This window comes from Coregonus lavaretus (genome assembly GCF_964263955.1).
Source record: "Coregonus lavaretus genome assembly, chromosome: 2".
NCBI classification, from domain to species: Eukaryota; Metazoa; Chordata; class Actinopteri; order Salmoniformes; family Salmonidae; genus Coregonus; species Coregonus lavaretus.
This window is the reverse complement of record NC_139989.1, coordinates 29,808,648-29,824,790: the sequence shown is the minus strand read 5'-3', so window position 1 is coordinate 29,824,790 and position 16,143 is coordinate 29,808,648. Positions and strand designations below refer to the sequence as shown.

Genomic DNA, 16,143 nt, shown 5'->3' with positions numbered 1-16,143 from the left:
TGGTGCCAGGACAACAACCTCTCCCTCAACGTGACCAAGACAAAGGAGATGATTGTGGACTACAGGAAAAAAAAGAGGACTGAGCACGCCCCCATTCTCATCGACGGGGCTGTAGTGGAACAGGTTGAGAGCTTCAAGTTCCTTGGTGTCCACATCACCAACGAACTATCATGGTCCAAACACACCAAGACAGTCGTGAAGAGGGCACGACAAAGCCTATTCCCCCTCAGGAGACTAAAAAGATTTGGCATGGGTCCTCAGATCCTCAAAAAATTCTACAGCTGCACCATCGAGAGCATCCTGACTGGTTGCATCACCGCCTGGTATGGCAACTGCTTGGCCTCCGACCGCAAGGCACTACAGAGGGTAGTGCGTACGGCCCAGTACATCACTGGGGCAAAGCTTCCTGCCATCCAGGACCTCTATACCAGGCGGTGTCAGAGGAAGGCCCTCAAAATTGTCAAAGACTCCAGCCACCCTAGTCATAGACTGTTCTCTCTGCTACCGCACGGCAAGCGGTACCGGAGTGCCAAGTCTAGGTCCAAAAGACTTCTCAACAGCTTCTACCCCCAAGCCATAAGACTCCTGAACAGCTAATCATGGCTACCCGGACTATTTGCACTGCCCCCCCACCCCATCCTTTTTACGCTGCTGCTACTCTGTTAAGTATTTATGCATAGTCACTTTAACTCTACCCACATGTACATATTACCTCAACTACCTCAACTAGCCGGTGCCCCCGCACATTGACTCTGCAACGGTACCCCCCTGTATATATAGCCTCCCTACTGTCACTTTATTTTACTTCTGCACTTTTTTTCCTCAACACTTTTTTTGTTGTTGTTTTATTTTTACTTTTTTTTGTTTAAAATAAATGCACTGTTGGTTAAGGGCTGTAAGTAAGCATTTCACTGTAATGTCTGCACCTGTTGTATTCGGCGCATGTGACCAATAACATTTGATTTGATTTGATTTGTCCTTTTTTTTCACTAATTGGTCTTTTGACCAATCAGATCAGCTCTGAAAAATATCTGATGTGATTGGTAAAAAGACTAATTAATGTGGGAAAAAATCTGAATTGGGCTGCCTGTGTAAACACAGACTAAGAGTAGCATTCTAGACTAGTGTAGATATTGTAACAGAGCCAGCTTGCGCCACCTATTGGCCTGGAAGATAAATGCACTAGCACATCTGATTCAACCTGATAAATCAGGGGCGTATTCCTTAGTGTAGGAAACCGCTTTGCAACGAAAGCAAATGTTTCTAATTAGACAAGTTCAGTTTAGTTGCTCCCCGGTTTTCAGGTTTGATTCCTAGTGAATAAACCCCAGGTGTGCTAGTGTTGGGCTGGAGCAGACATGTATGGCCTGTCTCTCACCATGTGCTGGTCGTTGAGGAGGTGCACCACCCGGGAGGTCCACTCCCCCATCAGAACCAGGTCTGGGGAGGCCTTGTACAGACGCAGAAGACACAGGGCAGCAGACTGCTTCACACTGTCCATGGTGTCCCTGGCAATCGCATCACAAACAACACAATGTAAATGTAAACACAATGCTCACTATTAGTATTTGTATTTATTATGGATCCCCATTAGCTGCTGCCAAGGCAGCAGCTACTCTTCCTGGGGTCCGGCAAAATTAAGGCAGTTGTACAATTTTAAAAACATTACAATACATTCCTTACAGAATTCACAACACACTAAGTGTGTGCCCTCAGGCCCATACTCCACTACCACATACCTACAACACAAAATCCATGTGTACGTGTGTGTATAGTGCGTATGTTATCATGTGTGCAATTTTCCTAAGTCCCTCTTTGTGGCACCTGACCACACGACTGAACAGTAGTCCAGGTGCGACAAAACTAGAGCCTGTAGGACCTGCCTTGTTGATAGTGCTGTTAAGAAGGTAGAGCAGCATCTTAGCTACTGTTGTATCAATATGTTTTGACCATGACAGTTTACAATCCAGGGTTACTCCAAGCAGTTTAGTCACCTCAACTTGCTCAATTTCCACATTATTTATTACAAGATTTAGTTCAGGTTTAGTGAATGATTTGTCCCAAATACAATGCTATAAAGGAGTACCAGTCTCCAACAACTCTGGTCCTGGAAAGATATTGTCTGTACCGCAGATTTTGTCTAACCATGCTGTTATAGCATATTAATACAAAGAAAATCATGTCCTCTCCGTGTACACAGTCCCCCTCCCCCTTCCTCCATTTGCCTCTCCGGTCTCCTCACCCTCCCTTCCCTTCCTCCATCCCTCTCTTCCCAACCCCTCCCTCTGACAAATGTTGTTGTAAAAAGTAATATAAGAATACAATTTGACTGACTGATTGCTCTCTCCCTCTACCCCCCTCTCCCTCATTACTCCTCCCTCTCTCTCCATCCCCTCCATTCTTACCCGGCCACCAGAATGCGTGGGATCTCTCCAGCGAAGGCCTCGGCCATCTCGCGGCTGCCCACGTTGGCGATGCAGTGCAGAGCCAGGCACATGAAGGTGGGGTTGCGGCTAGACAGGTCGTTCTTGATGGCGTTATTGATGAGGCGGATCAGCTCACTGTTGCTGTTCACCAGCACCGAGATGAACAGGTAGCCCTGGGAGTGGAGAGAGGGAGGGAGGGAGGGAAGAGAGAGGGAGAGATCAGTCAATCATATTTTATTTGTATAGCCCTTTTTACAACAACATTTGACACAAAGTGGTTCACAGTAACCCGACAAGCAGCAGCCAAGTGGCAAGGAAAAATGTGTTAATTCCTAAAAGGAAGAAACCTTGAGAGGAACCAGCCTCAGATGGGGGAGGGAGGGAGGAGAGAGGGGGTGAGGCGATACATTGGAGGGATGGAGTGTAGGGGACAGAGGATGGAGGATGCAGGATGGAGGGAGAGGAGGGAGTTGCGTCATCGGAAGAGAGGTGAATATGATGAAAAGTGGGGCGGGCGGAGGAGTGAAAGAGGGAAGCAGAGACTGAGAAGGGAAGGAGGGGAAGGGTGTAGAAAAAAAAGAAGAGAGAAAGTGAGCTGTAGGGAGTGATGGCAGGACGCCTTGTGGAGGGTTCATCCATCCCTGCTGTATTTGTCTGCGTCCCAAATGGCACCCTATACCCTATGGGCCCTGGTCAAAAGTAGTACACTATATAGGGACGCATTTGAGACACACTTTCATGTGGCTGAGACTCAGAGAGACGGAGTGGGCCATCATAACCTCCAGAACCTGAACCGTGGCTGCCTGCCACTACCCCTCATATCATATTCCTTTCATAACACACTCATTCCCTTATAGTGCCTTCGGAAAGTATTCAGACCCTTTGACTTTTTGCACACTTTGTTACGTCACAGCCTTATTCTAAAATTGTTTTTTTTTTGTTTTTTTCCTCAGCAATCTACACATAATACACCATAATGACAAAGCAAAAACTGTTTTTTAGAAATTTTGGCAAATGTATTAAACATGAAAAACAGAAATACCATATTTACATAAGTATTCAGACCCTTTGCTATGAGACCCGAAATTGAGCTCAGGTGCATCCTGTTTCCATTGATCATCCTTGAGATGTTTCTACAACTTGAATGGAGTACACCTGTGATAAATTCATTTGATTGGACATGATTTGGAAAGGCACACACCTGTCTATATAAGGCTCCGAGACAGGATTGTGTCGAGGCACAGATCTGGGGAACGGTACCACAAACTGTCTGCAGCATTGAAAGTCCTCAAGAACACAGTGGCCTCCATCATTCTTAAATGGAAGAAGTTTTGAACCACCAAGACTCTTCCTAGAACTGGCCGCCCGGCCAAACTGAGCAATCGGGGGAGAAGGGCCTTGGTCAGGGAGGTGACCAAGTACCCGATGGTCACTCTGACAGAGCTCCAGAGTTCCTCTGTGGAGATGGGAGAACCTTCCAGAAGCACAACCATCTCTGCAGCCCTCCACCAATCAGGCCTTTACGGTAGTGTGGCCAGACGGAAGCCACTCCTCAGTAAAAAGCAGATTTAACTCTTTGGCCTGAATGGGAGAGGAACCTGGCACCATCCCTAAAGTGAAGCATGGTGATGGCAGCATCATGCTGTGGGGATGTTTTTCAGCTGCAGGGACTGGGAGACTAGTCAGGATCGAGGGAAAGATGAACGGAGCAAAGTACAGAGAGATCCTTGATGAAAACCAGCTCCAGAGTGCTCAGGACCTCAGACTGAGGCAAAGGTTCACCTTCCAACAGGACATCGACCCTAAGCACACAGCCAAGACAATGCAGGAGTGGCTTCGGGACAAGTCTCTGAATGTCCTTGAGTGGCCCAGCCAGAGCCCGGACTTGAACCGGATCGAACATCTCTGGAGAGACCTGAAAATAGCTGTGCAGCAACGCTCCCCATCCAACCTGACAGAGCTTGAGAGGTAATGCAGAGAAGAATGGTAGAAACTCCCCAAATACAGGTGTGCCAAGCTTGTAGCATCATACCCAAGAAGACTCAATGCTGTAATCGCTGCCAAAGGTGCTTCAACAAAGTACTGAGTGAAGGGTCTGAATATTTATGTAAATGTGATTTCTTTTTTTTCTTTTTTTAAATTAGCTTAAATTTCTAAAAACCTGTCTTTTGCTTTGACATTATGGGGTATTGTGTGTAGATTGATGAGGGGAAAAAACAATTTTATCAATTTTAGAATAAGGCTGTAACGTAACAAAAGTCAAATAATGTGGAAAAAGTCAAGGTGTCTGAATACTTTCCGAAGGCACTGTATCCTGCAGTTTTCAAGGGGAACAGCATTAAACTTAAACTAACTAGTTTTATAAAATATCATTTGTTCCCAAATGTGTTACTTGATTGTAATAGAATCAAGTATCTCTACCTACCTATTCACCTACCTATCCATTCACCCATCCCTCCCTTCATTAGCCAGTCACCCTCTCCTCAGACAGAAAACACTCGCAGCCATTACACAGCCGAATAAGCTGCAGAGAGGAGAGCAGAGATGAGGAGAGGCATTTCATTTTGTTGAGCGACAGCATAGAAAGATGGGACCCAGAATGTTTGAGTGTCCTGACTGAGTGCATTGCCTAATGCTCGTCTCCTGTGTCACTATGGCTACGTCCTGATTCTCCACTCTTTTCCAGAAATGTGCACTTGCACACTCCCGTCATTGATTTAAAAGCATGGAATTGGTGTAAGTACTGGCTGGAGTACTTACACCAATTGCACACTTCGGGAGAATGGTAGAGAATTGGGACTTAGCCCACGTATTGTTTCTAATGCTGTCAAGCTGGGCGATCCCAAAGCCATAACGGCTAGCAGAGCCATATATTTACAGAGTTAGAGAATTAGAATCCGAAATACTTGTCATGAATTGATCCATTTAATGTTCAAAGGCACAAACATGTCGTCCGTTATTAAAGTTGGCAGAACTCTCCATGGCTCTGTCGGCTAGTAGCCTCCCACTGGCTGCCACTTAATGTATGTTCTACTGTGATGAGGGAGAGAAAGATCAATAACACTTCATTTGTAGTGATCGCTATCACAGGCTTACATAATACTGTCATTCGAATGTGTTAGGGGCCTACGTATATCGTCACTGGATTGATATAGGCCCAACATGTGATGCATCTGAAGTCCTTATTACAAGGCTTCATTATGCCTCATAAGATAGTGGGGGAAAAAAGTATTTAGTCAGCCACCAATTGTGCAAGTTCTCCCACTTAAAAAGATGAGAGAGGCCTGTAATTTTCATCATAGGTACACGTCAACTATGACAGACAAATTGAGAATTTTTTTCTCCAGAAAATCACATTGTAGGATTTTTTATGAATTTATTTGCAAATTATGGTGGAAAATAAGTATTTGGTCACCTACAAACAAGCAAGATTTCTGGCTCTCACAGACCTGTAACTTCTTCTTTAAGAGGCTCCTCTTTCCTCCACTCGTTACCTGTATTAATGGCACCTGTTTGAACTTGTTATCAGTATAAAAGACACCTGTCCACAACCTCAAACAGTCACACTCCAAACTCCACTATGGCCAAGACCAAAGAGCTGTCAAAGGACACCAGAAACAAAATTGTAGACCTGCACCAGGCTGGGAAGACTGAATCTGCAATAGGTAAGCAGCTTGGTTTGAAGAAATCAACTGTAGGAGCAATTATTAGGAAATGGAAGACATACAAGACCACTGATAATCTCCCTCGATCTGGGGCTCCACGCAAGATCTCACCCCGTGGGGTCAAAATGATCACAAGAACGGTGAGCAAAAATCCCAGAACCACACGGGGGGACCTAGTGAATGACCTGCAGAGAGCTGGGACCAAAGTAACAAAGCCTACCATCAGTAACACACTACGCCGCCAGGGACTCAAATCCTGCAGTGCCAGACGTGTCCCCCTGCTTAAGCCAGTACATGTCCAGGCCCGTCTGAAGATTGCTAGAGTGCATTTGGATGATCCAGAAGAGGATTGGGAGAATGTCATATGGTCAGATGAAACCAAAATATAACTTTTTGGTAAAAACTCAACTCGTCGTGTTTGGAGGACAAAGAATGTTGAGTTGCATCCAAAGAACACCATACCTACTGTGAAGCATGGGGGTGGAAACATCATGCTTTGGGGCTGTTTTTCTGCAAAGGGACCAGGACGACTGATCCGTGTAAAGGAAAGAATGAATGGGGCCATGTATCGTGAGATTTTGAGTGAAAACCTCCTTCCATCAGCAAGGGCATTGAAGATGAAACGTGGCTGGGTCTTTCAGCATGACAATGATCCCAAACACACCGCCCGGGCAACGAAGGAGTGGCTTCGTAAGAAGCATTTCAAGGTCCTGGAGTGGCCTAGCCAGTCTCCAGATCTCAACCCCATAGAAAATCTTTGGAGGGAGTTGAAAGTCTGTGTTGCCCAGCAACAGCCCCAAAACATCACTGCTCTAGAGGAGATCTGCATGGAGGAATGGGCCAAAATACCAGCAACAGTGTGTGAAAACCTTGTGAAGACTTACAGAAAACGTTTGACCTGTGTCATTGCCAACAAAGGGTATATAACAAAGTATTGAGAAACTTTTGTTATTGACCAAATACTTATTTTCCACCATAATTTGCAAATAAATTCATTAAAAATCCTACAATGTGATTTTCTGGAGAAAAAAAATCTCATTTTGTCTGTCATAGTTGACGTGTACCTATGATGAAAATTACAGGCCTCTCTCATCTTTTTAAGTGGGAGAACTTGCACAATTGGTGGCTGACTAAATACTTTTTTCCCCCACTGTATGCTTTGTGAGTCTTTACATGCAACCACAAATCGTCATTAAGGCTATTCACTTAGATTGTTAATAATGGCGCCGGAGGGGATGGCTGCCGTTTTACGGGCTCCTAACCAACAGTGCTATTTTGTTAGTTTTTACCATCGGTCCCCATTGTTTGTCACTTATTTTGTACATAAAGTTGCTGCTACCGTCTCTTATGACCGAAAAGAGCTTCTGGACATCAGAACAGCGATTACTCACAAAATACTTGGATGAATTTTTTTATTTAATGAGTCCCACGCGAAGGATATAGGTCCAAATCCCCGTCATTGGCATGAAGAAAATATGAAAATACAGAGGGAGAAGGTCGGGGTGCCTTGTTTGGGTTCGTAGGCAAGTGAGTAAATTGCCATTACCATCGGTCCTATTGCAATCACTGGAAAACAAACTCGATGAGCTACGATCCAGACTATCCTACCAACGGGACATTAAAAACTGTAATATCTTATATTTCACAGAGTCGTGGCTGAACGACGACATGGATAATATACAGCTGGCTGGGTTTTCTGTGCATCGGCAGGATAGAGTAGCTACGTCTGGTAAGACGAGGGGCGATAGTGTGTGTCTATTTGTCAATAACTGCTGGTGCACAATGTCTAATATTAAAAGAAGTCTCGAGGTATTGCTCGCCTTAGGTAGAATACCTCATGATAAGCTGTAGACAAAACGATCTACCAACAGAGTTCTCATCTATATTTTTCATTGTCGTCTATTTACCACCACAAACCGATGTTGGCACTAAGACCATCCTCAGTTAGCCTTGAGCTAGCCTCGAGCCAGGCCCATCTCCCGGCTATCCACAACTCTATCAACAGGACGGGACCTCCTAGTGTCGACACGGAGCCGATCCATCACGACTGGTCTGCCGACGTAGTCGTCTGATGCGGTTTCAACAGGCTTCCCGTTGTGACGACCATGAAGATACACCTGCTAGCACCGGCCCGCTAGCACGCGCAATCAACAGCCGTGCCTCCTGCTCGCCTGTGCTGTAGCAGCCTACGAACTGCTCCCGGACTTACCTATTGCTGTTCAATGGACCTTATGATCACTCAGCTTAAGCTACTGTTCCTTTACACGGTACCCCATCCTGTTTATCTGTTTAGCCTCAGCCCAAACTTTCGTCGCCATTACCAGTTGTTGTCTTAGCCCTCTCGAATAACACCTGTGATTGCGTTATGCCTCTCCCCCATGTCAATATGCCTAGCCTATTGCTGTTTGGGTTAGTTGTTATTGTACTATTTCACTGTAAAGCCCCCTGTCCCGCTCAACCTGCCTCAGATAGCTTCTTTGTCCCACCCCCAATACACGCAGAGACCGGCTCAATCGGTACCTCCAGTGATGCTATCTCTTTCATCGTTACCCAATGCTTAGGTGTACCTCCACTGTACTCATATCCTTCCATATCCTTGTCTGTACATAATGCCCTGAATCTATTCTACAACGCCTGGAAATCAGTCCCGTTTATTCTCTGTACCCAACGCACTAGAATACATTTTTTACATTTTAGACATTTAGCAGACGCTCTTATCCAGAGCGACTTACATGAGCAATTAGGGTTAAGTGCCTTGCTCAAGGGCACATCAACAGATTTTTCACCTAGTCGGCTCGGGGATTAGAACCAGCGACCTCTCGGTTACTGGCACAACGCTCTTAACCACTAAGCTACCTGCCGCCCAGTTCTTAAAGCCTTTAGCCGTATACTTATTATATTCCTCCTCTGTTCCTCTGGTGATGTAGAGGTTAACCCAGGCCCTGTAGCCCCCAGTATCACTCCTACTCACCAGGCGCGATCATTTATTGATTTCTGTAACCGTAAAAGCCTTGGTTTCTTGCATGTTAACATCAGAAGCCTCCTCCCCAAGTTTGAGTTATTCACTGCGTTAGCACACTCTGCCAACCCTGATGTTCTAGCAGTGTCTGAATCCTGGCTTAGGAAGGCCACCAAAAATTCAGAAATGTCCATCCCGAACTACAACATTTTCCGTCTAGATAGAACTGCCAAAGGGGGCGGAGTTGCAATCTACTGTAGAGATAGCCTGCAGAGCTCTATCATACTATCTAGGTCTGTGCCCAAACAGTTTGAGCTTCTACTTCTAAAAATCCACCTCTCCAGAAGTAAGTCTCTCACTGTTGCCGCTTGCTACAGACCCCCCTCAGCCCCCAGCTGTGCCCTGGACACCATATGTGAATTGATTGCCCCCCATCTATCCTCAGAGTTCGTACTGCTTTGTGACCTAAACTGGGATATGCTTAACACAATCTAGCCATCCTACAATCTAAACTAGATGCCCTCAATTTCACACAAATTATCAAGGAACCTACCAGGTACAACCCTAAATCCGTAAACATGGGCACCCTCATAGATATCATCCTGACTAATTTACCCTCTAAATACACCTCCGCTGTCTTCAACCAAGATCTCAGCGATCACTGCCTCATTGTCTTAATGGGTCCGTGGTCAAACGACCACCCCTCATCACTGTCAAACGCTCCCTAAAACACTTCAGCGAGCAGGCCTTTCTAATTGACCTGGCCCAGGTATCCTGGATGGATATTGACCTCATTCTGTCAGTAGAGGATGCCTGGATGTTCTTCAAAATTGCTTTCCTCTCCATCTTAAATAAGCATGCCCCATTCAAAAAATGCAGAACTAAGAACAGATATAGCCCCTGGTTCACCCCAGACTTGACTGCCCTTGACCAGCACAAAAACATCCTGTGGCGTACTGCATTAGCATCGAACAGCCCCCGCGATATGCAACTTTTCAGGGAAGTCAGGAACCAATATACACAATCAGTTAGGAAAGCAAAGGCTAGCTTTTTCAAACAGAAATTTGCATCCTGTAGCACTAACTCCAAAAAGTTTTGGGACACTGTAAAGTCCATGGAGAATAAAAGCACCTCCTCCCAGCTACCCACTGCACTGAGGCTAGGAAACACTATCACCACCGATAAATCTACGATAAATCGAGAATTTCAATAAGCATTTTGCTACAGCTGGCCATGCTTTCCACCTGGCTACCCCTACCCCGGCCACCAGCTCTGCACCCTCCGCTGCAACTTGCCCATGCCCCCCCCCCCCCCCCCCCGAACTGGTCATGGGTGCACCTCAGCAACGCTCAAGGTCCTAAACTATATAATAACCGCGATTGATAAAAGACAGTACTGTGCAGCCGTCTTCATCGACCTGGCCAAGGCTTTTGACTCTGTCAATCTCCGCATTCTTATTGGCAGACTAAATAGCCTTGGTTTCTCAACTGACTGCCTCGCCTGGTTCACCAACTACTTTTCAGATAGAGTTCAAAGTGTCAAATCGGAGGGCCTGTTGTCTGGACCTCTGGCAGTCTCTATGGGTTCAATTCTCGGGCCGACTCAGATCCACCTCTACGGAGGCGACACCATTTTGTATACATCTGGCCCTTCATTGGACACTGTGTTAATAAACCTCCAAACGCGCTTCAATGCCATACAACACTCCTTCTGTGGCCTCCAACTGCTCTTAAACGCTAGTAAAACTAAATGCATCAATCGAACGCTGCTTGCACCCGCCCGCCCGACTAGAATCACTACTCTCGGCGGGTCTGACTTAGAATATGTGGACAACAACAAATACCTAGGTGTCTGGTTAGACCGTAAACTCTCCTTCCAGACTCACATTAAGCATCTCCAATCCAAAGTTAAATCTAGAATCGGCTTCCTGTTTCACAACAAAGCCTCCTTCACTCATGCTGCTAAACATGCCCTCGTAAAACGGACTATCCTACCGATCCTTGACTTCGGCGATGTCATTTACAAAATAGCTTCCAACACTCTACTCAGGATGTAGTCTATCACAGTGCCATCCGTTTTGTCACCAAAACCCCATATACTACCCACCACTGTGACCTGTACGCTCTCGTTGGCTGGCCCTCACTACATATTCGTCGCCAAACCCACTGGCTCCAGGTCATCTATAAATCACTTCTAGGCAAATCCCCGCCTTATCTTAGCTCATTGGTCACCATAGCAACACCCACCCGTAGTATGCGCTCCAGCAGGTATATCTCACTGGTCATCCCCAAAGCCAACACCTCCTTTGGCCGCCATTCCTTCCAGTTCTCTGCTGCAAATGACTGGAACGAACTACACAAATCTCTGAAGCTGGAGACTCTTATCTCCCTCACTAACTTTAAGCATCAGTTGTCAGAGCAGCTTACCGATCACTGTACCTGTACACAGCCCATCTAATTAGCCCACCCAACTACCTCATCCCCATATTGTTATTTACATTGCTCATTTGCACCCCAGTATCTCTATTTGCACATCATCTTCTGCACATCTATCACTCCAGTGTTAATACTAAATTGTATTTATTTTGCACTATGGCCTATTTATTGCCTTACCTCCATAATTTACTACATTTGCACACACTGTATATAGATTTTCTATTTTCTATTGTGTTATTGACTATGTTTTTGTTTATTCCATATGTAACTCTGTTGTTGTTGTTTTTAATCACACTGCTTTGCTTTATCTTGGCCAGGTCGCAGTTGTAAATGAGAACTTGTTCTCAACTGGCTTACCTGGTTAAATAAAGGTGAAATAAAAATAAAATAAAAAAGAAGAAGGATTCTCTGCCACTCTACTCTCTTCTCAAATTCTCCTCCTCTGTTCCTCTTGCTAATAGAAAGTCTTCTCAAATGCTTTCACATGGAAGGCCATTCTAGTTCAAGAGGCTTGTCGTCCTTTAGGGTTGGGTGCAGAAGAAAGAAGGAAACGGATACTGTAACAATGACCTGAGGAGAATGAGAGACCGGGAGGTAGCCTACACGTCACCACATCATGACAAAGTGTTGTGTAGCCATTGTCTGTGTCCCAAATGGCACCCTATTCCCTACACAGTGCACTACTCTTGACCAGGGCCTCGTTTCCCAGAGTCTTCGTGGCGTTAAGATCACCATTAGAACCTTCTTACGATGTATATTTAGTACCCGAGTTGTTTCCCAGAGCCTTCATTAGTAACGTAGCTCTTAAAAACCTTTGCAAATCAATGCGTGATCCAGACCACTCGTAGAGCAGCCAAAGTGCATTGCTACGCCTCGAACATACCTATAGTGTCATTGCGCAAAAGGGTACGCAGCATTATCTGGATATGTGTGCAACAAAAGTTCTACATTCACCTTCTGCTACCATTTCTGACACCCTAGACCCACTTCAATTTGCTTACCGCTCCAATAGATCCACAGACGATGCAATCGCCATCGCACTGCCCTATCCCATCTGGACAAGAGGAATACCTACGTCAGAATGCTGTTCATTGACTATGAACAAGCTAATCTCTAAGCTCGGGGCCCTGGGTCTGAACCCCACCCTGTGCAACTGGGTCCTGGACTTCCTGACGGGCCGCCCCCCAGGTGGTGAAGGTAGGAAACAACACCTCCACTTCGCTGATCCTCAACACAGGGGCACCACAAGGGTGCATGCTCAGCCCCCTCCTGTACTCCCTGTTCACCCATGACTGCGTAGCCACACACACCTCCAACTCAATCATCTAGTTTGCAGACGACACAACAGTAGTAGGCCTGATTACCAACAATGACAAGAACTCCTACAGGGAGGAGGTGAAGGCCCTGGCGGAGTGGTGCCAGGAAAATAACCTCTACGTCAACAAAACGAAGGAGCTGATCGTGGACTTCAGGAAACAGCAGAGGGAGCACGCCCCTATCCACATCGACGAGACCGCAGTGGAGAACGTGGAAAGCTTCAAGTTCCTCAGCAGACATCACTGAAAATGGTCCACCCACACAGACAGTATGGTGAAGAAGAAGCAACAGCGCCTCTTCAACCTCAGGAGGCTGAAGAAATGTGGCTTGTCCCCTAAGACCCTCACAAACTTTTACAGATGCACCATTGAGAGCATCCTGTCGGGTTGTATCACCGCCTGGTACGGCAACTGCACCTCCCGCAACCGCAGGGCTCTCCAGAGGGTGGTACGGTCTGCCCAACGCATCACCGGGGGCACACTGCCTGCCCTCCGGGACACCTACAGCACCCGATGTCACAGGAAGGCCAAAAAGATCATCAAGGACATGAACCACCCGAGCCACTGCCTGTTCACCCCACTATCATCCAGAAGGCGAGGTCAGTACAGGTGCATCAAAGCTGGGACCGAGAGACTGAAAAACATATTCTATCTCAAGGCCATCAGACTGTTAAATAGCCATCACTAGCCGGCTACCACCTGGTTACTCAACCAAAATTCTTATTGGATAAAGTCTTTCAAAAGCGAACAATGCCTCCTTCCCTCGGCTGTGCATGTTTCTAACAGAAAAAAGCATCAGTAGGTGTCCCACACGAGTCATGACTGCTCACCTCCAACGCTTGAAAGATCACTTTTGGACCTACTTCCCAATCTGTTTGACTGTGATCCTGGCTCAGTTGACATGCTGGTAAGTGAAATCATATGACCGAAGACTGCAGACAACGCATTCACAGAGAATAATACCATGCCGTCTCCCTCTGAGCATTAATGTAATTAACCTCTACGTCAACAAAACGAAGGAGCTGATCGTGGACAACTGGGAACTTGGGAAAAAACGAACTCTAAAGACTGGGAAAAATAGTTTTGAACGGTCATCCAACTCGGAATTCCAACTCAGGAACTCTTTCTAGAGCTCCGACTTTCCGACCTTAAGATCACTGACGTCATGATTTGACCTCCGAGTTCTCAGTTGTCTTGGAAGCACCATAGAGCTCATGGTAATAATATGCCATTTAGCAGACGCTTTTATCCAAAGCGACTTACAGTCATGCGTGCATACATTTATTTGTGTATGGGTGGTCCCGGGGATCGAACCCACTACCTTGGCGTTACAAGCGCCGTGCTCTACCAGCTGAGCTACAGAGGTACCCTTCACCAGCTCATATCTATTCAGTCTGCATTAAAACCAAATATTGATCAAGGTTGGATGTAACAGCAGAGATGAGATGCGCACTGTCGACCAAGTCCCTTGACTTTGGGAAGCTCCGACGTGACATGCATCAAGCACACCCATTTTATTAGTGGTGGTGAGATAAGATACATTTTGTCAGGCTAATTTGCAATAGACTGCTCCACATTAAAAGTATGTGATGGTGAGTTGAGAAGACAATCAGAAATACTGCTAGAATGTTTTTCAATTGACTGCCATAGCCTCAAATAAAAAAGTTAACATTGGCTGTTAATTACAGATTTATTTTCACATGGTTGGGGTCGAAAGAGTTTGGGAACCCCCTGCACTACTGTAAGTCGCTCTGGATAAGAGCGTCTGCTAAATGACAAATGTAAAATTTATTTAAAAAAAACTAGCAATAAGTTAGTCTACCAGTACCAGTCGACTTGGTTGCTATTGCTCTCCCCCTCTCGTCACGCACATTTGAGCTGCTGCTCTGCTTCGAGTCTCTTGCTCTCCCTCATGCATTACAGCTACGGTTAATAAAATATCATTTATTTCCTCCTACTAACGTTACAGCATTTGTTGCATTAGTTATTTGTTTGATTATGATGATGATCGGAACCTGTTAGTGGTAGTTTTGTGATAACTGCACTGTGATTTTAAAGAAAGAAAAATACATTGTTTTTCGGTTAAGGATTTTTCTTAACATTCAGGATCTACATTTTGTTTAAACGTTTTAACATTTAAACGTTCTAGGGCTGTCCCCGACTTTAAAAAATCTTGCTCGGCCAAAAGTCGTCTGTTCTTTCGACCAATCGATTAGTAGAAATTTGTTCCATATATAGTGTTTTCCATATATGTGTTTTAATCAAATCAATTACATATGAATTGAGCTTGTCTGATGCTTTAAGCGCACTGTTTGATGAAATAAGACACAAATGACTCAAGAGGGAGCCAGAGATCAAGAAGAGAACCAGCTTAACCTGACCATCCTCCTCCTGCTGACTTTTACAGATTCGGCCATTACTCTCCTGAAGTTGCCGGTAATAGGCTACACGAGAAGTCGGCAGCCTTTCTCATGTGGAATGCCAACTTATCTTACAATTTCTACTGATCTGCGTGCCAGTTATGGTTTTCATATGCACATTTTTGTGGAACATTTTAATTTAATTTATAATAACGTCTTAGTATCTCATAATCATTGTCATGTGGTTAATCAAAATTCTATCCAAATATAAATGAAAATTATACAAAACTAAAAAGTAACTTCTATTGCCATTGCCAACTAGGTAAAAATAGCCTAGATAAAGCCTACAAATAAAAACATTGCAGCCTGCAGGTAGAAAATATCCAGGTAGCCTATAGGCCTACATCTATGCATAATCAGTGCACGTCCTTACTTAACATTGACAGTAGTGCTCCAAACAAATAACTATGATTAAATTGACAAAAATCGTAAATGGAATGAAGTTACATTTACATTTTAGTCATTTAACAGACGCTCTTATCCAGAGCAACTTACAGTTAGTGAGTGCATAAAAAAAAAATTCATACTGGCCCCCCGTGGGAATTGAACCCACAACCCTGGCGTTGCAAGCGCCATGCTCTACCAATTGAGCTACAGGAGGCCAGAAGTTGTTTCTCACAAGTGTAGCATAGGTTGTGCGCTCTGCAAACAACGTGTCCACTCTTACAATGAGAATGGTAAAAGACTGGAATAATAATACATTGAAAGCATTAACAGAAATGACTGTAACCAAACAAACATTGTAGATTAGAAATTATAGGAATTAACGGTAAATGTAGGCTACTACTGGTGATATATGTAATGGGGAATTGATAGACACTAACAATCAAGGCAAACAACTCACACAAAGTTATGAAACAATGAATGTGCACAAATTGGCAGGAGAGAGCGCATTCTGAAGAGAGACGTGCATTGTGCATTT

General features: G+C 45.1%; 1 protein-coding gene across 1 annotated transcript in view; it reads right to left on the bottom strand.

The window, feature by feature from the left end:
• The window catches only part of LOC311147654 (AP-2 complex subunit alpha-1-like), a 71,098-nt gene that overhangs the window by 37,248 nt on the left and 17,707 nt on the right, over nucleotides 1–16,143 (bottom strand). Inside the window, exons 3-4 of the mRNA XM_084184392.1 lie at nucleotides 2,406–2,599; nucleotides 1,379–1,508 (exon numbers count right to left, since the gene is read on the bottom strand). Coding sequence (XP_084040518.1) covers nucleotides 1,379–1,508; nucleotides 2,406–2,599 — 324 coding nt within the window. The remainder of the gene's footprint in view (nucleotides 1–1,378; nucleotides 1,509–2,405; nucleotides 2,600–16,143) is intronic.